At 39.0% G+C, this 24,656-nt stretch overlaps 5 protein-coding genes and 1 pseudogene across 5 annotated transcripts; 4 read left to right on the top strand and 2 right to left on the bottom strand.

Annotated features, from left to right (window-relative positions):
• LOC140819056 (uncharacterized) lies at nucleotides 1-576 on the top strand. Its single transcript, XM_073179069.1, has one exon. It carries the CDS (start codon nucleotides 1-3, stop codon nucleotides 574-576), a length of 576 nt encoding a protein of 191 aa, XP_073035170.1.
• A 502-nt stretch (nucleotides 577-1,078) lies between these two features.
• LOC140820016 (uncharacterized) lies at nucleotides 1,079-2,949 on the bottom strand. Its single transcript, XM_073180314.1, has 2 exons — nucleotides 2,574-2,949; nucleotides 1,079-2,487 (listed from the first exon to the last, which is right to left on the bottom strand). The coding sequence occupies exons 1-2, from the start codon at nucleotides 2,664-2,666 to the stop codon at nucleotides 1,969-1,971; spliced, it is 612 nt and encodes a 203-aa protein (XP_073036415.1). The 5' UTR covers nucleotides 2,667-2,949; the 3' UTR covers nucleotides 1,079-1,968.
• Nucleotides 2,950-9,969: 7,020 nt separating this feature from the next.
• On the top strand, nucleotides 9,970-12,487 carry LOC140819960 (cysteine protease RD19A-like). Its single transcript, XM_073180244.1, has 4 exons — nucleotides 9,970-10,450; nucleotides 10,747-10,866; nucleotides 10,944-11,190; nucleotides 11,982-12,487. Exons 1-4 carry the CDS (start codon nucleotides 9,989-9,991, stop codon nucleotides 12,257-12,259), a joined length of 1,107 nt encoding a protein of 368 aa, XP_073036345.1. The 5' UTR covers nucleotides 9,970-9,988; the 3' UTR covers nucleotides 12,260-12,487.
• A 1,724-nt stretch (nucleotides 12,488-14,211) lies between these two features.
• Nucleotides 14,212-15,102, top strand: LOC140819961 (uncharacterized). The gene is made up of 3 exons (XM_073180245.1): nucleotides 14,212-14,482; nucleotides 14,581-14,652; nucleotides 14,730-15,102. The coding sequence occupies exons 1-3, from the start codon at nucleotides 14,318-14,320 to the stop codon at nucleotides 14,793-14,795; spliced, it is 303 nt and encodes a 100-aa protein (XP_073036346.1). The 5' UTR covers nucleotides 14,212-14,317; the 3' UTR covers nucleotides 14,796-15,102.
• An 80-nt stretch (nucleotides 15,103-15,182) lies between these two features.
• Nucleotides 15,183-17,043, top strand: LOC140819055 (cysteine protease RD19A-like; annotated as a pseudogene).
• A 1,317-nt stretch (nucleotides 17,044-18,360) lies between these two features.
• Nucleotides 18,361-23,787, bottom strand: LOC140819824 (coatomer subunit alpha-1-like). Its single transcript, XM_073180061.1, has 3 exons — nucleotides 23,368-23,787; nucleotides 22,397-22,891; nucleotides 18,361-21,641 (listed from the first exon to the last, which is right to left on the bottom strand). The coding sequence occupies exons 1-3, from the start codon at nucleotides 23,573-23,575 to the stop codon at nucleotides 18,700-18,702; spliced, it is 3,645 nt and encodes a 1,214-aa protein (XP_073036162.1). The 5' UTR covers nucleotides 23,576-23,787; the 3' UTR covers nucleotides 18,361-18,699.
• Nucleotides 23,788-24,656: the final 869 nt, after the last annotated feature.

Raw genomic sequence — 24,656 nt, 5'->3', positions numbered from 1 at the left:
ATGAAGATCCAACAAGTCTTTACCTCTGTAGCTTACCCGCAGAGTAATGGCCAGGTGGAGGTGACTAATCGGACGCTGGTACAGGGTCTGAAAGTTCGACTGGGCAGAGCCAAAGGCAATTGGGTGGAGGAGCTACCAAGTGTCTTATGGGCATACCGAACCACTCCGAGAGAGGGAACCAAAGAAACTCCTTTCAGTTTGGTCTACGGTAATGAAGCAGTGCTCCCGGCTGAGATCGGGTTGGAATCGGCAAGGGTGATGTTTTATGACGATGACAATGGAGCGAGACGCGCTACTGACCTTGATCTTTTGGAAGGAAAGAGGGAGGCTGCCAGCATTCAAGTGGAAGCTTATAAGAACCGCATTGCACAGTCTTATAATCGGAGAGTCGTGCAAAGAAACTTTCAGGTGGGTGATTTGGTCCTGAGGAAGGTGCCAGAAGAGCAGAGGGGAAAATTGGTACCCAAAGTGGGAGGGTCCCTTCAAAGTGATCGAGAGGCTAAGCTCTGGAGCCTATTACTTAGAAAATGCGCAAGGCAAAGCTTTGAAGAGGCCTTGGAATGCTTATCACCTTAGAAAGTATTATTCTTAATTCTGTCGTCGATGTATTTTACTTTCTGAACTTTCTTATGTAATTCATTGGAACTCAATAAAATCAAGTTCTTCTTTTCGAATTTATGAATGTTGGTATATTATGATGGTGTTGATTTTTATTTTCCTACTAAGGCATCGCCTAGTAGAGGAGCAGAGTTGGGGCGGAGAGAAATTTTATTTTCCTAATAAGGCATCGCCTAGTAGAGGAGCAGAGTTGGGGCGAAGAGAAAAATTTTATTTTCCTACTAAGGCATCGCCTAGTAGAGAAGCAGAGTTGGGGCGGAGAGAAATTTTATTTTCCTACTAAGGCATCGCCTAGTAGAGGAGCAGAGTTGGGGCGAGGAGAAAAATTTTATTTTCCTACTAAGGCATCGCCTAGTAGAGAAGCAGAGTTGGGGCGGAGAGAAATTTTATTTTCCTACTAAGGCATCGCCTAGTAGAGGAGCAGAGATTTTGGGCGGAGAGAAATTTTATTTTCCTGCTAAGGTATGACCTAGCAGAGGAGTTAGAGGGTGGAGATGGTGAATTTCTATTTTCCTGCTAAGGTATGACCTAGCAGAGGAGTTAGAGGGTGAAGGTTATGATTTTTATTTTCCTGCTAAGGTATGACCTAGCAGAGGAGTTAGAGGGTGAAGGTGTTGATTTTTATTTTCCTGCTAAGGTGTCGCCTAGCAGAGGAGTTAGAGGGTGATGTTGTTGATTTTTATCTTCCTGCTAAGGTGTCACATAGCAGAGGAGTTAGAGAGTGATGTTGTTGATTTCTATTTTCCTGCTAAGGTGTCGCCTAGCAGAGGAGTTAGAAGGGAAGGTGGTTGATTTTTATTTTCCTGCTAAGGTATGACCTAGCAGGAGGAGTTCGAGGGTGAAGGTGTTGATTTTTATTTTCCTGCTAAGGTGTCGCCTAGCAGAGGAGTTAGAGGGTGATGTTGTTGATTTTTATTTTCCTGCTAAGGTATGACCTAGTAGAGGAGTTAGAGGATGATGGTGTTGATTTTTATTTTCCTGCTAAGGTGTCACCTAGCAGAGGAGTTAGAAGGTGGAGATGATGAATTTCTATTTTCCTGCTAAGGTGTCGCCTAGCAGAGGAGTTAGAAGGGGAAGGTGGTTGATTTTTATTTTCCTGCTAAGGTATGACCTAGCAGAGGAGTTAGAGGCTGATGATTTTATTTTCCCTAACAAGTTAATAGTATCAGAGACAAACTCGTGAGAAGCAGTAAATTCAAATGCAAAATACTCAAGGTTGCATAAATAAAACGAGTTCGTACATGTCAAAAGTGCGCAAAAGGAAATAGCCAAATGTAAACGTCCCAAAAGTCGCATAATCCTATGGAAAATAAAACAATGCAGAAAATAACATAAATAAAGGAGCTCAATCTAGGAATCGGGGGGGAGACTCGATATGAAGCCCTCAAAGTCGATAAAGTCAGTAGGGGCGCCTGGTGGAGGATAGCCCTGAGCATGGAAAAGGCCGACTGCACCCTCGAAACCCACCCCCAGGTAGTGAAAAGCTTTCGGGCCACAGATCTCGACAAATTCTTCGGATTTGAGAAATTCCTCTTTGAAGGAGGAAGCTTCTGCAACGTGTCGCACCTTGGCATCTTCGAGCTCAGCCTGCGAATTCTTTAAATCTGTCTTTAACTTCTGGATCTCTTTAGCTTGGTCCTCTGTCAGTCGCTGGAGCTCGTGTTTCTCTTTCAGAAACTCTTGTTTTTCCTTCAGAAGCTCGTCACCTCGAGCTTGGGACTCCGAAAGCTCCTTAGCATGTGACGCTTTCATCTCATCAATAGTAGCTTGAAGCTGTTCACGAAGAGCCATGCCCTCGCGCAAGTCTTGGCAGGCAGTAGATCGAGTGGTGTTGGCACGCTCCACCAACTCCCCTATGTACATCATGCCCTGGGTAAATAGACAAGAGTGAAAAGATGACAAGGAAATCATACATGTATTGGACATTAATCTAGAGAGTAGAAAGAGAAATATACCTCAGTGATGCTGCTGCATGTCCGACGAGTGAGGTCAGACCACCTCAGTGAATTAATGAACGCCGCATCCGCTTCGGAAGGAAGCTGATACATTATCTTTTGAGCCAGCTGAGTAGGACCCCGCCCCACAATGGCTGTATCTGGTGTGTATAGAGGATGTACCCCTGATGCAGGGGGAGGCTCCTCATCCGACCCTGACCCTTCTGGAGAAGAGACCGACACGACTGAGATCTCAGAAATCTTGCGCTTACCAGAATGCGGGACTGATGGGCTAGGATCAGTGGATGCATTTTGCTTGCCAGACGGACGAGGAGACTTGGCACGGAGAGGGGGAGAGGAGGCTCGCTTTGGGGCGGAGGAGGAGGAGCCTGTCTTCTTCTTCTTCGCGGCAGTAGGGGAGCTAGCAGGCCTCTTCGCAGTAGTAGAGCAAGAATATGTTTTTTTTTCTCAGTAGCAGAACAGTCTCCCTTTGTGCCCATCGTGACTGCCGGAATAAGTGACTTCTGGGGTGCTGATGAGGAACCCTCGGCCTTCTTCTTGGAAAGCTCACGGAGAAATAGAGCGTTCATGACTCTAGTACCTGCAAGCAGAGACAAGGAACCGAATAAGAATTTTATCAAGTAACATAATAAACAAAATAAAAAACAAGAAGTATGAAAAAATGAGAGTATCTACCAGCATTCTCCTTTAGCTTAATTTCCGCGGGACTTATCCCGGCGTGACACAGAAGATCTTCAGATAGAAGTTTGGGAATGTTAAAGCATCGATCTCCTAGTACACTCATTATCTTCAGATACTCTGTATCTTTCTTATAACTCTTGGAAAATTTTGGTTTAGTGAAAGCAGGGCACCAATCGGTAGAGCAAGTCAATTCCTCGGGTGGCTGTACGAAGAAAAAGTATTTTTTCCAGTCCTTCACATGACTGGGAGCCCCATCGAAAAGTTTGTGGCTAGACCGGGAGGTTACATAAAAAGGTCCATCTTTTGATCTAGACAGAACTAAGAAGTAAGAGAAGGTGGTGCAACTTAAAGGGAGATCTAAGGCCCTGAATAACACGGCGAAGCAACTTATTAAACGGAAAGCATTAGGCGTGAGTAAACCTAAATGCACCTGGTAGTACTTGCTTAATTCTTGGAAGAAATCACACAAAGGGAAACGGAGACCTGCATCAAAGTGATGCTGAAAGAAGGTATAATAGCCCTTAGGGGCTAGATAGGGCCGGTCCTCGGGGCTAGGAATGATAATCTCGTGGGAGGAAGGAATGTGCCATAAAGTTCTGAGTTTTGTCTCGCTACCGGAAGGGATGTGGGATGACAGATGACCATACCACAAGTTGTCTGCGTTAGATATGTTCATCTGTTGGGTCACGTGACGAACTTCCTTACCCGGACGACTATGAGTGGTGACTTCCTCCTCAGGAGGATCGATGGTAAAATCAGGATCGGCTAGGGAAATCTTACTCTGGCTAGACTCGCTAGACTTGCTAAACCTGCTGGACTCGATAGACTCGCTAAACCTCTCAGAACCACTCGAAGAATCAGACTCAGAATCGGAATCGGAAGAAGACATAAGTGCTAAGGATAATCAAACAGCAAGAGGAGAGAACTGACCCGGATGGGACGAGGAAAAAAGTGCTCAAAAGATAAGACCGCAAGAGCAAGCGGGCGAGCGTGCGGCTGGGCGCGCGGGGGCGAGCTGGGGGTAGGGGCGAGCTGCTGCGGGCGAGCGTGCGGCTGGGCGCGCGGGGGCGAGCGTGCGCGATGGGCGAGCGTGGCGCTCGACAGGGGCGAGCGTGCTGTGAGCGCGCGGCGAGCTGGCACGCTCGGCTGGGCGAGCGTCCGGAGGGGCTCGGGCGAGCGTGCGGCTGGGCGCGCGGGGGCGAGCGTGCGCGAGGGGGCGAGCGTGGCGCTCGGCAGGGGCGAGCGTGCTGTGAGCGCGCGGCGTGGCGCTCGGCAGGGTCGAGCGTCCGGAGGGGCTCGGGCGAGCGTGCGGCTGGGCGGGGGCGAGCTGCTGCGGGCGAGCGTGCGGCTAGGCGCGAGGGGGGCGAGCGCACGGCGAGCTGGCGCGCTCGATTGGGCGAGCGTGCGGAGGGGATCGGGCGAGCGTGTTGTGGGCACGCGGCGAGCTGGCGCGCTCGGCTGGGCGAGCGTGCGGAGGGGCTCGGGCGAGCGTGTGGTGGGCTCGCGGCGAGCTGGCAGGGGCGCTCGGCTGGGGCGAGGCACGGCGCTCGACAGGGACGCGTGGCTGGGGCGAGCTTGCACGGCAGGGCACTCGGCGAGGGGAGGGGAATTCTGAGGGGGAATAGTAATAATGAAGTATGGAAGGAGTCCTATTTATAAGCCAAGGACCAAATCTTTCCTTTCAGAATCAGATTGCGATTTGATTTGTTTCCAAATCTTGGGAGACAGGAGAACGGCAGGAAAAATGCACGGCCTCACCCTTGCGAGTGCTTATTTTTGAAAAAATTATGGGGGCGTTGCCCCCACACCCCCACGACCTGACCGGGCAGGTCAATCCCCGTCAGTGGCAAACATCGTTCGTCAACGGCAAACGAAATAGATTTTTCTAGTACGGTACGTCCTCATCGTCAATAAACCAAGGACAACACAACTAATCGAACTTTGAACCTACGATTCAGTTCGACTTGGGAGGAGGAGACTGATGATACCCCAGGGATGAGCCCATCAAGATCTGGCCCAAACTCCCGGCCCATATCTGAGGCCCACAGGTGAAGGGCCCATCAGAAGCCCAGATATTCTCCTATAAATACCAGGTTTGAGCGTATGATTAGATATTCACTATATTGTTTTCAGCAGCACCCTTAGCTGCTCCCCCCATATATCCTCAGTCACTGACTTGAGCGTTGGAGGGGCTACGCTAGGACACCCTCCTGGCCCCCTCTTAACGATCTTCTTTGTTATTTCAGGCTCAGGGTAACTTCAAAACCCGCGTCTGGATTAGTGACCCGTGCTGGGAGCGACCCTAAATTTTCCCGTGAGTAGCATACCATATTAAGTTATCGGAGGCCATATGAGAGATAAAAATCTTTATCTCAGATTGTGGTGTGCCTGAAAAACGGATAAAAGAGACTGTTTCAATTTGGTGCTACCCTAAAAAGCCAAAATGAGTCGGACAATGCAGATGACGTTGTTGTCAGTTATCATGAGAATCAGAAAATCGATGTTAATGTGTTATTGACTAGGGTGTTATCCTTCATGATACTAGAAGCTTGATAAAAGTTAAAAGTTGAAATAATATGAAAACACGTACATTGGACAAACCATTACATGTAGGCAATTCTGATAAGAAAAGAATACGAATGGAAAACACATAAGGTGCACGGAACCTTGCAGATGTCCATCATGATACAAACTTAGAGGGGTGGAACTGATTGAGCTGAATGTGGTGAAATTTGATGTCATCCTTGGAATGTATTGGTTAGTTAAGAATCATGTCATGGTGGATTGTCAAGGAAATAATTTGACTCTGGACTCCAAACTAAGAAGAAATCTTTATCATAACAAATCCAGTGAAAAAAAATCTATCTTATCTGCATATCAGACATGGAAGGCCGTGAAAAATGGTGAAGAAATTTACCTTGCAATGATAAACTAGGTAAAGGAAAAAATTACACCTAGATTAGAAAAGATTCTGGTAATTCAAGAATTCTCGGATTTTTTTCCTGAGGATTTTCCGGTGCAATTCCTGACCGAGAAATGGAGTTTGAAAATAATTTCATACCTAGTGCCGCACCAATTTCGAAGGTAATGTACCGAATGGCTCCAGCAAAACTCAAAGAATTATAGGATCCCAAGGACTATTAAACAAGAAACAAATTAGACCTAGTATATCGATGTGGGAAACTTCAGCTAACCACTGTGGCTCTCAAAGTGTCCTAGCCGAATAGTCCTTGTCCCACAAGAGTTCTATTTTCGAGCAACCCCTTCCTCCTTCATGTCCAGCCTTCGTGTCAGCTTGTCTAGGCCCTTAAACTCTCTTAAACTCGTCCCATCCCATTGCTCTATGATGACAGCCCCTTTGTGCATCATTAACACAAGTTTTAGAACATAAAAACATGAGTTTTAGGCAAACCATGGCATAAAAACGAAAATAAACCAAAGGGTAACCTATTTTTCATGCACACATATATTAAACATATAATATGGTGTGATGGATGAGAAAAAAGATGATTAATGCGTGTCTTTGCGTTTATTATGCATGAAAAACGGCTTGGCGATGTGAGAACGTCGGCGAGGAGAAGGCCCTATGCTATTTTTCCCTCAAAATTGCATGAGTTTCACCCTCAAATCGTGTGATTTGTGTGGTTGAGTGCTGATGGAAGAGTCCTTGTGTGTTGAGGGGTTGGGGCGTGTGGTGTATGATGGGTTTTGGGGAGGGTTTTGGCTTATTTATTAATTAAAACTAATGCCGAAAGCTTAGGCCTATTAACCTAGTATAATATGTTTATTAACTCATTTAATAAATATTTAAAATATTTTGCTAAGGAAAGTTTGTGAAAATGTTAGGTGAGTTCTCGAAAAGTTACTATTTTCGTGGAAAATCGAATACCATTTAAAAATACGAATCGACATATAAAATCACCTCAAAACACTCATTTTCGAAAATGCCACACAACATACATCATATATTAAACAATTAAAAATAATTATTTAATAAAAATATTTTCTCTCATATGACCCCCAATTTCTGTTCCTCGATCGCATATCGAATAAGATTTAAAATACAGTTTTATGCATTCATGTAGAAAAATGCATTTTAAACATGTAAGCATACACACTATATTTAATTCATGCAATTAAAACTATTTAATTAGTCATTTTTCATTTTCTCTAGATTCGCATGCAGTTAAGTTACGTTATCACATTTTAAATTTTACACCAGACATATCCATCATCTAATAAATTCGAAATAGAAAGAATGATTATTTATTGAGATTTGTAAGTTTTCGTTTATATCAAAGTTAAATGAACAAAGTTTGTGGTACAATGATTCAAATTTCAATTTTGGTGTTATTGATATTTCCATCAAAACATGCATGTTAAGTCATTGCTGTGGCCATTTTTTTTGACCTATTTATGCCATTAATTTGAGACAAATTATTTCTGAATCAAAGCCTATTAATATAATAAACTTTTGACGTTTTAAAATTCATTTTTCATATTAAAAAAAAAACATTTTTAAAATTATTGGGAAAAAATTGCTAGATTAATTATTAAAAAATCACTAGATTAATCATTTTTTCATATAAAAAACACACAAAAAATTATGAGATATTATAATTAATCAATTTTATAAAACAGATCTCATACTCAACTCGATTATTTGTGACATCAAATATTATATCATTTTACAAATATAATAATCATATATGATTGATACCACCGAAGAAATACATATTATTTATTATTTTATTTGTATATGATTGCTAAATCACCACGTATTATTATATAGTAGAAGAAAAAGTGGAAGTGGAAGTGAAAGTGAAAGTGAAAGCAAGAGAAGACGTCATTCGTGAAGTGTCATTGAAAATTATTTATTTATTATTTAATTTTTTCTAACATTTGAACATTATTTTCATGTGACGTTTTAATAGATAACAATAAATAATATTTTTTAAAATAAAAATTTACGGTAAAAAATAAAAATCTCAAACTCATAAAATATATTAAACTACACAGTACTTTTATAAGATTTGCTCAACTCAATTGTGTTATTCTTCACAAATTGAGAGACCTTATTTCTAGAATTTCTTTAGAAATAATCCAAATATAAATACATCATTACATACATCATCATAGACTAATTTTCAATATTTGCAACTCTTATTTTCAAAATTCGTTAATTCAAACTCTTTATTTTCAACCTATTTAATATTTTAAAATCAATGTATATTTTGCTTCAAGCACAATCTCACATTTTACCAACATTTTTTTACAATTGATTTTGTTTTATAATTACTTATAATAAATTTTATTTAGTTATATATATACATATATATATTTTCTATTTATGAAAATTAATTCTTTCTATGTAATTTATAAAAAAAATGTTATAAAATAAAATTGTGTGACATATAACGTGTGTGTGATCGATTGCTAGTATAACGAACGAATGACATTAGTTTTTTTAACTTTTCGAGCACAAAGTCAAAAGTCGAAATTATTAAATTTTCAATTCAATGCTACATTAAACTTTCTTAAGAAACGAAATTATGGCATTCAAATATGAAAATATTCGTTTGAAATCCTTAACATTAATTTATTTTAGCATATCTATCACCATATGTTGTTAACTGCTCAAGTATAAAAATTATTGTAGAATTATTTTATAATAAAATGCCCAAATAAAAATATTATTTTAAAATTTACTCAACATGTCTCCCTGTCCGATAATATTAAATTTATTCTAAAAATATATATTATATTTTCTTCAAATGGAATATAATATATTTGAAAATACCAAATATGTACGTTCTATTTTATGTATAAAATATGTATCAAATTTGTTAAAAAATACAAAAAAAGAAAAGAAAAATGAAGTATATATATATAATATATATATATATATATATATATATATATATAAAATACAAAAAAAGGAAAAGAAAAAAGAAAAATGAATTGTATCTATATATTATATATATATATATATATATATCTATATATAGATATATATATATAGATAAATAAAAATTGTGTTGAGACAGTCTTATGAGTCGTCTTTTGTGAACCATATCTCTTCTTGGATTATCCTGAAAAAATATTATTTTTTATGCGAAAAAAATTACTTTTTAGAGTGGGTCTCATGTGAGACCGTCTCACGGATCAAAATCTGTGAGACGGGTCAACTCTACCTATATTCACAATAAAAAGTAATACTCTTAGCATAAAAAATAATGGTAAAAACTTGTGTGAGACGGTTTCACGGGTCGTATTTATGAGACGGATTTCTTATTTGAGTCATCCATGAAAAGGATATTACTTTTCTATGTTAAGAGTGTTACTTTTTATTGTGAATATGAGTACGGTTGACCCGTCTCACAGATTACTATCCGTGAGACGATCTCACATGAGACTCACTCAAAAATAATATTTTTTCATGGATGATCCAAATAAGATATTCGTCTCATAAATACGACTCATAAGATCATCTCATATAAATTTTTACATATTTTTTATTGTAAATATCGATAAATCATAGATAAAAATTCTTGAAACTCTCGAAAAGATATGGAATAATCTATATATTAAAAGATAAGAAAATTTACTGGTGAATTATATGCATACGGAATCGACCAAACAGCATGCCACGTGGCATCATCCGAGAAGCCATCTCCCCTCACCCATCCACCACTATAAAGTCAGACCAATAATACCAAAACAAATATCTCCCAATGGCCGCCCTTCCTCTACTGCTTGCTCTTGCTGTCCTATCCTGCGCGCTAGCCGCCGCCGTGCCCGTCGTCTCGGACGACCCTTTGATCCGCCAGGTGGTTTCCGATGGCGCGGAGGCCGTAGACAGGCTGCTGCACGCCGAGCACCACTTCTCTCTGTTCAAATCCAAGTACGGGAAGTCGTACGTCAGCCAAGAGGAGCATGACTACAGATTCTCCGTGTTCAAGGCTAATCTCCGCCGCGCCAAGCGCCACCAGCTTCTGGACCCCACCGCCGTCCACGGCGTCACGAAATTCTCCGACTTGACAGTGGAAGAGTTCGAGAAGAGCTACTTGGGGCTGAACAAGAAGCGGCTGAAGCTTCCGGCGGATGCGAACAAGGCAGCGGTGCTACCTACCGATGATCTTCCGAAGGACTTTGACTGGCGAGATAAAGGCGCCGTTACCGCCGTTAAAGATCAGGTCTTTACTTTCTCATATATATTGATTGATCCACTTAGGCTGATTTTTATCTGAGCTAGTTTGTTGTGATGAGATAGGTTAAAGTCGCAATTTTATCATGTTATCAGAGTTTAGATCCGCGATTATGATGGATCTACGTCAATTTACATCATCTAACAAGACTAGTTTAGAAAGTTTTGGGTACACACACAATTAAATCGCTGAAATTATAGAAACGAAAAGGAGGAAGAATTCAAGATATTTGATTTCCATTAATGGGCATGTGATGAAAGCTTTGGGTGATGGTATTCCATTAGGGATCATGTGGGTCGTGCTGGTCGTTCAGCGCGGTGGGGGCGTTGGAAGGAGCAAACTTTCTGGAGACAGGAGAGCTCATCAGCCTCAGCGAGCAGCAGCTAGTGGATTGTGATCATGAGGTTTGTATTGTTCTCTTCTTGCCTTCCGCCATTTGATCTCGACTAATTGCTGCTTTTTTGTGGTTGTATTTACCTAGTGTGATCCAGAAGAGAAATCTGACGGTTGTGATGAAGGGTGTAATGGTGGATTTATGAACAACGCCTTTGAGTACACTCTCAAGGTTGGCGGGCTTCAAACGGAGAAAGACTATCCATACACCGGAAGAGATGGTGTCTGCAAACTTAACACGAACAAGATTGTTGCGTCTGTGTCGAACTTCAGTGTGGTCTCGACAGATGATGATCAAATTGCTGCCAATCTGGTGAAACATGGCCCTCTTGCAGGTAACCCCATAACTTCTTCTCCAAAAACTCAATAGTTACTTTTGATTTTACTTTGTTCGACATTTGCTATAGTAGAATCCACTATTTTTCAAGAAATTATGTGCCTGGAAATGAAACGAAACTTAGCCTGTGTGGTGTGTGGTTTTGATAGTCAACTAGGATGAGGATGGATATAACAATGGGCTGAATAATGAAAGCTGACCTCTCAAATAAAAAGAAAAAGCCCTTTTAGCTCCATGTGTAACATGCCTGTTAATTGTCCCAGTTGCATATACCTTTTGGGTTGAGCTAGGTTTAAGTGTTAATGTTTACATAGTATCATAGCATAAACTCACTGACATGTATTGGACTGCCGATAGTTGGGTGACTTGTAAACTTCACGTTTCAGTTGTTTATTCGAGAATGTGTTAGTTCTCCCACATCGATTAGATAAACTCATTGGGAGTTGTATATATGGACTTGAACAATTATCTTCCTTTGAGCTAGTTTTTTGGGGATGAGTTAGGTCGAAGTCTTAAACGTAACAATGTCAGTCACGCACACAATGAATAATTCGCTAGAATAATGATCTGATATACGACGGATGAAGACCTCAGAGAAAATGCATTCAATTCATCACTGGTTGGAAGGCAATCATATTAATCTAAGTCGATAATCGTTTAACTTCATGGTATTCAAACTACAAAATTTTGAGAGCCTGGTGAGAAAAATGTCTTATTCTTTTATCATAAATTTTGTATTATGGTATCTAATCTCTGAAAACCCAATCTCATATCTGTTCTGTGCTGCAGTGGGAATCAATGCAGCTTGGATGCAGACGTACATGAAGGGAGTCTCATGCCCATACATTTGCACCAAGAGGATAGATCACGGTGTTGTATTGGTTGGATACGGATCCGCAGGCTATGCTCCTATTCATTTCAAGGACATGCCTTACTGGATTATAAAGAACTCGTGGGGCGCCAACTGGGGAGAGGATGGTTATTACAAAATCTGCAGGGGTCATGATATGTGCGGCGTGGAGTCGATGGTTTCGACTGTGAGTGCAGCTCATACTACCTCAGATTGAGTTGTGAAACCATTAGCCTTGTTGAAGTATTTGATGTATATAATAAGTGCCAAGTATGTATCACTAGTCATTATCTGCTCTTACCAACTATTCGAAAGCCATCTCTTTTCAGGCTCTTTTGAAGAAGAAGATAGTCTATATGAATGTAAACTGGGATTTACTTGTTTGTATGGGATTTATGTACACATTATTGTGTATTGTATTTTATGTCAAGATAATTTGTGTTTACTTGAGATTTTTCAATTAGACAATAGATATTTACAAAATTAATAAGAAAGAAAAAATTAGATATAAAAATTAGTAAATTAAACTTCACAGAAAGAATTAAAAAAAAATTATTATAAATAGTTTATCTCGACAATATTATCATACAAAAATATCTTAAGGTTTATATTGATAATTTTTTCCATTTCATCCAACTACCATTGTTCAACCAAAGTATGTCAAAATTAATAAATATATATGAATATAATACACACACACATACACAAATATACATATATATTATAATTTAATCGAATATTCGGATCGGAAATGAGTAGGAAACAACCAGACCCTCCTCCGTCCTCGAACTTGAAAATCCATGAACCCGACTACTCTATTACTTAATCGGGTCCAATTAATCCATTTGACTCTCCTTCATTTGGGAAGATTATCGGATTCTCCAATGAGTTTGAACTAAATTAACATCCTTGTGAGCAAATGGAAGAATTATTTTAGGATGTTGGAATATAAAAATGCAAATAAAAGAAGCAATACCTGTGGTTATGGAAAGGCTATATTAGTAGGGATGACAATTTGGCGGATTTAGGTAAGATTTATATCTATCGTCATCATCTTCTTTATTATATTCATCTGCATCGAGTACTCAAGTTTCTTTACCATCTACATAACCGTCATATGATCAGATATTCATTCACTACCCAAATATCTTATTATCACTTACAATTACATTTTTTCATATTTAAATTATTTCGATGATGCTATACATAAAATTAAGAGTATGTATCTTGTGAGACGATATCACGAATCTTTATCTGTGAGATGAGTCAATTCTATCGATATTCACAATAAAAAGTAATACTGTCATGGATCAAAGAACCAACCTACAACAAACCAAAAGATTTCCGAATCCATTGCTTTATTCAAGAAGGGTGATTTCGTCAGCGGAATAATCACGGAGGGTTATTATCACAATTTTTTTTATAAACAAAATCAAGATTTCACATAATAGTGGTGTATATAATTTCTTCTAAAAAATTTACTAACGATTTTTTTATTTAATTTTTTTATGGGTAATAATATTTTCATCAAATTATTGTTTTCATAAACAAAACTAAAATTATAAGTAGAGAAAATTATTATATACTAAGTATTAAATTTAAAAGTAGCATGAAAATATTTAATAAAAAATAAAATATATCATTAATAAAATAATCATTGTAAAATAGCAGTGTTCTAAAAAACGATGGTTATACATTGTCAAATATCGTTGTAAAATAAAAATTATAAAATAGTCGTTACAAGTTAATCTATATATATCAACATGGAAGTTATGATTCTTAATTCCGTTATACATCTGATTCGAACCACGATACCTTCAGTTATATTAGAAATATATGAATGTCCTCTTCTCTCGACAGATAGAATAAATCTCTTGTAAGACAGTCTCATGAATTAATACTCTTAGCTTAAAAAATAATATTTTTTCATAGATGACCCAAATAGAGATACATCTCACAAAATACGACATGTGAGACCGTCTCACACAAATTTTATTATCGGTTAGATGAGCCGATTCAACTCATACATATTATGAAAAAGTAATATATATTTGATATAAACATATAATATTTTTTTTAATAAATCAGATCAATAATCCGTATAACAAAATCGATTTCATAAAAGTTATTGAGATATTTGTTTAAGCCAATTCCATAAATAAATAAAAATAAAAATTATTGCAAAAAATGCTTTAAAATCTTGTCAATATTCCCAACACCGATTTCAAGAAATCACCGCCTGGAAAGCCGGTACAATATCTCAAGAATCCTCGGAATGGCGAGCGGTTGGAGGAGAGGGTTTGGGAACGTCAGATCCTTCGTCGGCAATTCCCTGGGCGGATTGAGGGGAACCAGCAGTTTAGCCTCTTGGGTTGTCGCCGGAACACTAGCTTATTTCCTCTGGGTCCGCCCTTCGCAGCAGCTCAAAAGGGAACAGCAGGCATGCTCATTATTCTCTATCAAAGTCTCTTTATTAGTTATTACTCAATTCGTTTCATTTCATTTAGTGTATTGAGAAATTTGAATGTGATGCGCCAGGAGAGGGCGGCGGCGGCGGCTTCAGACCCTTACCGATATGTTGAGAAACGGAAACCAATTCCGGATGCTCAGGTACTCTATTGGACTTTATAAACCTTGATTTTATTGGAATTTAAAATTTATGGGAGTGTATATTCATACTTGAGCAGGAAACTGGATTGGTGTATGGCAGTAAAAATGGGGCGAAAATTTCTGAGGGAAGTTCCAGGTCATGAATAACTTTGTTGGGTCGAAATTCTTGTGGTTTTTAGTCGGGCAAACGGGATATGTTTGTTATCTGTGTGTGTCTTTTGGCTAGAACAAGATATGCCAGCAATTAGAGTCAGATTTGAGAAGATATTGTCGGCACTGGTTCTTACTATCAACGGCTATCGATTGCGACACTGAAGTAGTTTTCTATACGTGTGTAGTTATGTTTCTGTTACCAATACACTTGTATCAGCAAAAAGATTTTACTCTCGCAGCTGTTATTATTTATACAAGGAGTTCTAATAAAATGATAGAACAAAATTCAGCTGTTAAGCTCTTTAACTTTGTTTTTCTTTAAGAATAAATTTCACTGGGAATCTGTGGATAGTTGATACTCTTCAAATTCTATGTAAATGAATTTTGGTGATGAGGGTACTGATATTTGGTTTAGTTGATCTATCTTTCCATGAAACTTCTGTAGGGAATATGAATTTATTTTGTTGTTGTTTGGGTCCTCTAGATTCATATAAGAAAGCCGGTTCATTCACGAATGAAATTCTCAAAAAAAAAAAAAAGCTGCTTAATTATATTGCGTTCAATTCCCCGTTATTTAATTCTCAAAAAAATAAATCCCCGTTATTTGCAAAGACGTCTACCTCATGAGCCACTACAAGTTCCAGGTCAGTAGTAATTTTGTTGGGTCAAAAAATCAAGTTCAGGGAGTTGGAAGGAGCAAACTTCCTGGTGACAGGAGTGCTCATCAGTCTCAGCAAGCAGCAGCTAGTGGATTCTGATCATTAGGTTTGTAGTGTTTTATGTCTTAAATTAAATGCTTCCCTGATCATGAATAATTGCTGTGATGTGCTTGATACATATGCAGTGCCATCCAGAAGAATATGACAGGTGTGATGCTGGGTGTAATGGGGGATTAATGAACCACGCCTTTGAGTACACTCTCAAGGTTGGTGAGCTTCAAAAAGAGAAAGACCATCCTTATTCCGGATGAGATGGTGCCTGCAAATTTAATAAGAACGGGATTGCTGCGTATGTGTCAAACTTCGGAGTGGTCTCCATAGATGATTAAATTGCTGCGAGTTTGGTAAAATATGGTCCTCTTGCAGGTAAACGAATGTATGAAAATTAGTATGTGGCAATATCCGTGTATCATACACTGTTGGAGATATTAAAACATATGTGGGTAGTGTATAAAAGTAATACAAGACCCATACATCATGTGATGGTGTATTGGATTATTACTTCAGGTTCTATTGTGCATAATACTGAGCGTGATGGTGTATTGGATGATTCCTTCAGGTTCTATTGTGCATAATACTGAGCATGATGGTGTATTGGATGATAACTTCAGGTTCTATTGTGCATAATACTGAGCCAAGGTATTGGATACACATATGTGGCGTCACATGAGGTGAGAGGTGAAAGTCAACCACTAAACTCAAATATTACAACAAAACCTTTAACTGCATATGTGATTTGCGAGTCATATGCTCGATGAATTCAGGAGTTCATTGCTTCCATCTATAATCGGAAAAGCGACAACCTCAAAGAAATTCCATTTGGTACTGATTTGAAGGCAATCCATAGTCCATACCAGTCGAAGACTCGAAGTCAATAAAATGTAACTTCTCGTGTTGAGACTTGCTACTCAAATGGGGTGTAAGTTTATATTTTTGAAATACTGATGAGAAATATGTCGTATTTGTCGAGTGCTTATTTTATATTTATTGATGAATTATGTGCCTTAGTCAGTGTGCCTTAGTCAAAGAATAATCTGAAATTTGAAACCCAATCCAATATCTGTTCTCTGGTGCAGTTGGAATCAATGCAGCTTGAAGCAAACATACATTAAGGAAGTCTTGTGTCCATACATTTGTACAAAGAGGTTGGATCACCGTGTTGTATTGGTTGGATATGGTTCTACTGGGTACCCTCCTATTCATTTCAAGGAGATGCCTTACTGGATCACAAAGAATTCGTGGGGCGCAAACTGGGGAGAGGATGGATAATACCATAATTGTCAATCGCGCGTAACGTCCGGTAGCGCAAAGACTGCCCGTGGCTATAGCGCATAACGTAGCGAGAGCTCTTTGAAAGTAAAGCGTCACAAGTGTATAAATATATAATATATAGCATATGCTAACATCAATTCAATTGTTTATGCTTAAATAATAAATATACAAGTTCAAAGCATATAAAACCTTAATTCTAAAACTAAAAAAACATAATCTAAAATTCTTGTTCTTCAAGATTGAGATCTTCTTCATTTGAAATTACATATCGATCCGCATCATTCTCCTATTCACTTTCTTCATCAAAGTCGAATTCATCTTTTTCCTCTACAAGATTAAATGTAGATGTTCTTATTGGTTTTTTCCGTCTAGACTTAGATGTGGTCGCTTTTGAGCTTCCTGTAGGTGTAGAAGTGGCCTTCGAGCTTCTTGTAGATGTAGATGTAGATGTTTCTATTTACCAACGACGACGTGAGGTAAGTCCGGCGGCCGACAGCTTAATGTCCAGCAAGCCACAAGCAACAAAAGAGGAGAAACAATTGAAATGTCCAGCAAGCCACAAGCAACAAAAGAGGAGAAACAATTGAAAATGGTAGGGTTTACGTAAGGGTTGATTGGGAGAAATGAAGAAGATGATAAGAAACGTTGATGTCATATATTGTTGAAACTAAAAATTGTGCAAAATGGCCCTAAAAAAATTCTGCATTATTTTAAAAAAATGTACTACAGCTTTTCTTTCTTATATCGACGAGGTCGCCTCAAATGCTATCACGTTGACGGCGACGATAGCGCTCGCTATCTCGAAGTATAGTGCTCATAGCGCCCTGTAGTCACGGGCCTTCGCTTCGCCTCGCTATGGGACAACTATGGATAATCGATGTCATAATGTGTGTGGGTTAGAGTCGATGGTTTCAACTGTAAGTGCAGCCCATACTGCGTGGATTTGAGTTGTGAAATTATTAGTATTACCGAAGTAGTCGTGTATTAGAAGTGCATGTATGTATGTATCGTCGCCTACGCTTAGCAGCAGCCATATACCATATCTTTAGGCTCTTACGAACTATAGCCTAAATGAGGGAATACTGGGAAATATGACTTATTTTGATTGATGTATGTATGTACACATGTTGCATTGGATAAGACTACGTTTTATGTCAAGAAAATATGTGTCTTTTTTTGTACTGGGAAGTATATGCTTTTGGGAACAATTTTATTTTGCATCTTATATAATAACAAATTACTTATATAAAAAATATTATTAAATTATATATTAATAGATATTCTTGTGAAATATGGATGATTACTAGAGACTGATTATCTAAAAAAATCTAAGAAAAATTGTATATTAATAATAAATATTCTAAAGAAACGACGAAAAATTAAATTTAGCGTAGCGATATGTTAAAAAGTATTATTAATATTTTGGGAAAACAATTAAAAATGAGGTATTGATATTTGATTTTATTTTACAATCACATTCAGCAACATACTGCTAATAAATCAAGACAAGCCAAATTTAAAGGCATACAAAATGAATTGATACCCAAAAAAAAAGACTAATACATCTTCAAAAATAACATTTAAGAGCAACATACTAAATAAAGTTTGCCACATTTAGGCATCATTTCACACACGGAATAGTCCAAATTTTTTGTTTTTTAAAAAAGACATACGTAATTTTATTACAACGAAAATTTTAAAATCATGAAAACAAAAAGGAGTGAAAGGTGTTGGGGGGAGGGGGGTGGGTGGTTGATCAAAGCGATTACAAGATGAAAACAAGTATAGGACATAATATATGAATCCGAGTCTGAAATTCCTACCTCTTCGTTCGTCCTGATGGAACCCGTCCTTTGGCCGAATGCTTTTGTAGCTCAAACAAGAAATCGCGACTCGTGTTGAATCATCTTTGTGTAGGAGAACAGCGTAAGCCGGATGCATCAGATCCGACCACGGCAAGGTCACAAACAGTGCAAAGCTGGCCTTCCTGAGATGGGACGAAGTGCGTGCTGCAGTAGGGGCAAGTTATGTCTCTCTGGCCTCGATATATGGGGACATACGTGGCTCCACACAACACGAATGGGTTTCTGAAATCATATTTCAGCTGTGTAGCGTCTTTCATATTCCTTCCGGCAGCCTGCAGAACCTGTCGAGCGGTTCGAGCTTGGTTTTCGTTACTCGGGTTGGTTTCCAGAAGTCGGTTGGCAAAGTTGGCAGCAGTGCTCAGATTCTGGGCCTTGTAGCAAACAGTCATGGCATTCAATAATGCGAGTCGTGTGTGGGGAATCTGGAGGTTGCAGTGGGTGAAATAGGCAGCAAGTTCCTGCTGACGAACAGGGTCGTCCTTCAATTCCCTCCTCTGAAGCTCCATCTTCAAACCCAAAACATACTCCTTCACTATGATAATCAACTCCTTAACTTCGTCCACTTCTCTCCGCGTCTCAACCACAATAAGTGGGATTGTGTGAAGAATAGATTGAAAAAGTCTAAGAGCTTCAGAAAACTTTCCAGCAGTCGTAGACTTGTAACCAGCCTTGAGCTTCTCATCTAATTGAGAGAAATTAAACACAAGTGCAGGGGGGGACCGCACATTGGGACTTGCTGACTCGTTCCAACCTCTTTCCACAGCCACTGATATCACCGGAGCCGAGGAGAAGGCCCGTAGGTAAGTGTGACTGCCCATGTGAATGTCAATAAAAAGAGGCTTCAAAGGAGAGAAATTCCTTATCCCTAACTGACGGCTCAATAGGCGCATTGCTGTGTCAAAGTCTCCCGCAGCAGCATGTTCTGCGGCAAGGGACGATCTTTGGGCCCAAATCTGGCCTACGGGAATACCAGGGGTTGGGGCGACAAATACAGAAGAACGTGCATGTGGAGCTGTTCTTGGAGTGTCAGCATCAGCAGGCAGATCCAAGTCCTCCAGACCCCATCCTCCTTCTTCATTCTCCTCCTTATCATCATCCTCCAGCAATGCGTTTATGTCCCCATTCTGCATATTGTCCACCTCACCGATATCCAAGCCCTCGCCCCAATCAGCATCTGCGGCCTCTTCATAATCCTCATGTCCATCTTTGACAGTATCATCATCAAGGCCACCTTCAAAAATTCCTTTACTGACCATTAACAATGGCCAATCACCAGCACATAAGACCGGACTCGGGGGTGTTAACAGTTCGGCTTTCCCAGGTAAAGAAGGAACATTATCCCCAAGTTCCCCAGCTATACCCTCCGCAATGCCATTGAGCCCATGGACTTTGGCTGTGACATAGGCAAGAGGGAGATGGCCTGCATTTTTCAGAATCTTAACTCGCTCCTGCACATCACCAAGATATAGTGCATCATGGAACTGGCCCATAACATCGTTCTTGACCTCAGCAATCCTCATCATTTTGGACAGTTTTTCAAGATTACCAGTTATCAGATAATGAAATGACAGCCTACCAAAGTTTTTGGTCTTTTGGTACGCGTATTCAACAATCCCAGCATTTCCCTGACGAAGGGCCTCCACCCCTAGCCTGTACCAGTGGTCTTTCTCATCAATCTTCTTAGCAGATTCCAGGGCTTTTTCGATGTTACCGCTTTCAAGGGCTAAGTTAAATCGAGTTCTTTCATCCTTCACAAAGTAAAGAGCAACTTGTGGGAATCCCTTCTGCTGCAGATAAGCAATCATGGCCTGTCCACATAGTTCAGATTTTTTTATCATGCTCATCACTTGATCATATCTCTTCCCAAGCAGGGATAACTTAAAGATATATTCTGTTGAATCTATAATGATAGGACGGTTCTTCCCCTCTCTGTCCAGGCAAAATACAGTGTTCCCATATATTTTTGTAATATATACAGGCACATCCAACGTCTTGATAATTCCACTGTCCCCATTTGGAAGACAATACTTGATATGTGTGAGTGTAGTATAGATGAAGACACCATTATCATCCCATGATCCACTCTTGACACGAATGGTCTCATGAAGAGTACAGCGGTGCACGAGCTTTTTATCAGCAATAACAATAGAGTGCTTGCTCAATAAAGCAACAGAGTCCATTTCCGGAGACCAGACCACGTACCTAACAAATGGAGTTTGAAGATCTCCAAGAACATTCCTTTGTTGAAGATCAAAGATCACAACCCTGTCCTCAGCCCTGCAGAGAAGATTTCCAGTGCCCGCATAGAATATAGCATCAGTAGCAATAGGAAGAACACTCTTTTTCACTATTTCATTTTTCAGGTTCTTGACCAAGACCTGATTGCTGCTCTTCTCCAGCACAGCAAACCTATTTCGAGCCACAAAAACTGCTGATCCTCCAACACCTCGTTTTGCCTCTTGACCTGTGTCACCTCTTCCAGAGCTGTCTTTAGGAACAACATAGAGTTCATATGATCCCCCATCCACATCAGAGCAAATCAATACAGCATTCTCGGTAGGACTGTAAGAAAGAGTTCGAGGCCCTTGATTTAAACTATTAGAACCAGGTCGGCGAATTGGTATCAGCTGAGTATCTTTTTGAGATGAATACTCAAAGGACCGTAGAAACCGATCCTTGACATAGAAGACTGAATCACCACTAACGGAAAAGGCAGGGCGCTCTCTCTCCAACTTAAAAACAATCATGCCACTATCATGACCAGCAGCCAGAAGATTCATCTCAGGATGGGCTGAAAGAATCCAGAATCTATCATGTTCCCTACGAAAAGTCTGTAGACCGGTCCTTTTTGTAGCATCCCAAACTCTGATGCTCTTGTCCTCTGAGTTGGAGACAATGATATCTTGTCTTGAATGGAACAAAACACATGACACATTGTTCATGTGGCCTCTCAATGTATCCACCTCCCAAGCTTTAGTATCTGAAGACAAAACAAATCAAATATCAGCTACTGAATATTCACAAACCAAAACATCTACGCAACTATAAGGCAGTATGCAATACTCGAAATAAATTCCAGGTCATACAAACCATAACTGATAAGAGAAAGTTCGCATTCATGTGCTGATACATTCAAGTAAAGCTACATACAAGTTCTTGATCCCTGCGGAAGGAACAAAAATCTCATGATCTACAAATAAAATATTGAGGCTAGAAGTGGATGGTTAAAAGCATCTGACCAGATGATAAACTACATAATGCATTGGCATGCATCTGAATTCTTCCAATTGGACAGAAGCTAAATTAGTCGCTAAGTTAGCTTATATCATCTACTCATCCAAACTAATCTTCCTTACCTCTTTCCCAATCTCTCGTTAAATAGACAACATTTAGGTCATTAACCTCTTTCACCAACTTTATAATATAAATTAACGCTTCATTCAGATCTTCAAAGATTACAATCATCCTACAACTACTAAATTACGTAAAGGAAGCTGAAGCGATCAGAAACCTAAACATTGTTTTATAGGGAAAGGAGAAAATTTTGAGGTATGCAAAAATAGACTTCAAGAAATATTGTGATCAACCTTTTTTACAATAAAAAGTGTTCATCCATCATTACAGTTAAATTTAACTTACACACTGTTGCATAAATTTGTGATGAATTTCAGAAAACAATATATATTTTTTAAATAGTGTCCGAAAGCTATATCAAGGAAAATCACTTTAGCATACCATTCATGCGCCAGATTTTCACTTGGCGGTCATCTGCTCCAGAAACAATCAGAGGGAGAGTGGGATGGAAGGAAGCCCAGTTCACCCCTCTATCATGGCCTTCTAAGACATATTTGACAACAGCATCAACACCACCAAAGAAGTCTGTGTTCATTTGAGACAATCGCAATATGTCATCAGCAGGAGATACTGTTTTTTTCCTCAAGGCACCGATATCCCAAACACGTACTGTCTGATCCAAGGAGGCAGACACAACCAAGTCTTCTTTGTGGTGAAATGATGCACACATTACATAATGGTTGTGCCCAGTCAAAACAGAAATGCAAGTTCGTGACTGCCAGTTCCATATTCTAATAGTTTGATCATCACTAGCGCTTACAATCCAGGGATACTCGTGATGAAATTGAACAGTCCGGATATAATCAAGATGACCCAGAAGGGTAAATAGACACCTGTGCAATTTATAATTCCACACCTTGATCTTGTAATCATCACCTGCAAAGATAGATGCATCTTAATTTCAACACATAAATAGCTACAGGAAACATAATCTATCGCCTTCCAAAAGGCACTGATCAAAAAATTTTGTTCTCGACAAGATCAGAATAACCATTTTCCAATACTAACAGGGCATTGATAAAATTCTAATCTTCAAGAGGCCGAGACTCTCTGAATCACGAAAACAACTAAACATAGCTTTGAAAACCAAAATTAGAAATAATTGATAACCCAATCCACCTAAAGAATTACATACAAATGAACAGTACACATATTCAAAATTATTTTTACAAAAAATCACTGAATCTGAAGCCAATCCCTCATGCAGAACAAGTCTAATAGTAACCAACTAAAACAAAACAGCAGATCCAGCTCATAAAACAGTGTCAATTCCACCAAAAGACACATAATTACACCAAACCAAGCAGAAATCACAGTGAAAATACAAATTCAAAGAAAGGGATAAATCAGACCTCCGGACACGAAAAGCGGCTGCGTCTTATGAAAATGGACGCCACGGACGGGTCCATCGTGCTCGTCAAACCGATCAATGAGGGTGCCCATCCTGTAATCCCAGAGCTGGATCACTCCGCTGTGGAGACTCGCCAAGATCCATGGCCTCTTGCTGTGGAAGCTCAGGCCTTTTACTCTATTACTCTTCGTCTCGAACTTCGTCAGCATTTTCTTTGTACAATCCTTGTCCCACAAAAAATCCACACACACCGGAACAAGATCTGAATCCAATCGAAAAATTCGAAACCCCAATTGGGATTCACGATCTGAAATCGATTCAGATCTGTGAAGAAATCGAGCCTTCTTCCTCGAATCGAAGAGGTACGGGGTGTAGTTTCGCGCAGTGAAGGGAAGAAAATTGTAATGTGACGGGATACGAGAGTGGACAGATTTATTTATATCTCAAATTAAATATAAATAGTTCACTAAAAATATTAAATGTGGACTAATTTTAGACATTTGATTTAATTTCTTTTACTTTTTTGTAATTATATTATTTTTAGACTAATAAATATTTTTAAAATTATTCATTTAAAATAAAGGGTTAATAAAATATGAGTTAATTAATTATATTAAATTATAGAATTAAACTTTGAGTGAGTATCATGTGAGACCGTATCACGGATCTTAATCTGTGAGACGGGTCAACCCTACCAATATTCACAAATAAAAAGTAATACTCTTAGCATAAAAAGTATTATTTTTTCATGGATGAACCAAATAAGAAACCCGTCTCACAAATACGATCTGTGAGACTGTCTCATACAAATTTTTGTGTTAATCTTTTATGCTAAGTAAGTTTATGAAAATGTTCTTGAAATCTTTTTTGCAATAATAAAGATGCATATTTCTACTCATTAGATTAATTATGACCTGTTGTCTTTCATTACATTGGAGGGGTGACATCATTTGTGTCGTTTTTGTCAAAAGTAATAAATTTAAATTTTAGTTGTAGAAAAAAATTAATAGACGGACATATCCGACACGAGAATATACCAAATATGAAATCTGACTTCAAAACAAGTAAAGATACATCTCGAATGGGTTATTAGTTTTGATTCTCTCGGTTCAGCTTCAAATACAATTAAATAGATAAATAAAAGTCAAAAGGGAGTATATATAAGGTAAAAATTTGTGTGAGACGGTCTCATATGTCGTATTTTGTGAGACATGTCTCTTATTTGAGTCATCCATGAAAGAGTATTACTTTTATGCTAAGAGTATTACTTTTTATTGTGAATATCGGTAG

This window comes from Primulina eburnea, chromosome 18 (genome assembly GCF_022965805.1).
Source record: "Primulina eburnea isolate SZY01 chromosome 18, ASM2296580v1, whole genome shotgun sequence".
NCBI lineage: Eukaryota > Viridiplantae > Streptophyta > Magnoliopsida > Lamiales > Gesneriaceae > Primulina > Primulina eburnea.
Note: the sequence above shows the minus strand (reverse complement) of the source record. Positions and strands in the feature narration are given on the sequence as shown.

Coding starts and splice junctions, on each gene's coding strand:
- LOC140819056 (XM_073179069.1), top strand. CDS start 1: ATGAAGATCCAACAAGTCTTTACCTCTGTAGCTTACCCGCAGAGTAAT.
- LOC140820016 (XM_073180314.1), bottom strand. CDS start 2,666: ATGTATCAGCTTCCTTCCGAAGCGGATGCGGCGTTCATTAATTCACTG. Junction 2,488..2,573: donor CATGCAGCAGCATCACTGAG/GTATATTTCTCT, acceptor CTATTTACCCAG/GGCATGATGTACATAGGGGA.
- LOC140819960 (XM_073180244.1), top strand. CDS start 9,989: ATGGCCGCCCTTCCTCTACTGCTTGCTCTTGCTGTCCTATCCTGCGCG. Junction 10,451..10,746: donor TTACCGCCGTTAAAGATCAG/GTCTTTACTTTC, acceptor GTATTCCATTAG/GGATCATGTGGGTCGTGCTG. Junction 11,191..11,981: donor GAAACATGGCCCTCTTGCAG/GTAACCCCATAA, acceptor TCTGTGCTGCAG/TGGGAATCAATGCAGCTTGG.
- LOC140819961 (XM_073180245.1), top strand. CDS start 14,318: ATGGCGAGCGGTTGGAGGAGAGGGTTTGGGAACGTCAGATCCTTCGTC. Junction 14,483..14,580: donor AGCTCAAAAGGGAACAGCAG/GCATGCTCATTA, acceptor GTGATGCGCCAG/GAGAGGGCGGCGGCGGCGGC. Junction 14,653..14,729: donor AACCAATTCCGGATGCTCAG/GTACTCTATTGG, acceptor ATACTTGAGCAG/GAAACTGGATTGGTGTATGG.
- LOC140819824 (XM_073180061.1), bottom strand. CDS start 23,575: ATGCTGACGAAGTTCGAGACGAAGAGTAATAGAGTAAAAGGCCTGAGC. Junction 22,892..23,367: donor GCCGCTTTTCGTGTCCGGAG/GTCTGATTTATC, acceptor CTATCTTTGCAG/GTGATGATTACAAGATCAAG. Junction 21,642..22,396: donor GAAAATCTGGCGCATGAATG/GTATGCTAAAGT, acceptor TTTTGTCTTCAG/ATACTAAAGCTTGGGAGGTG.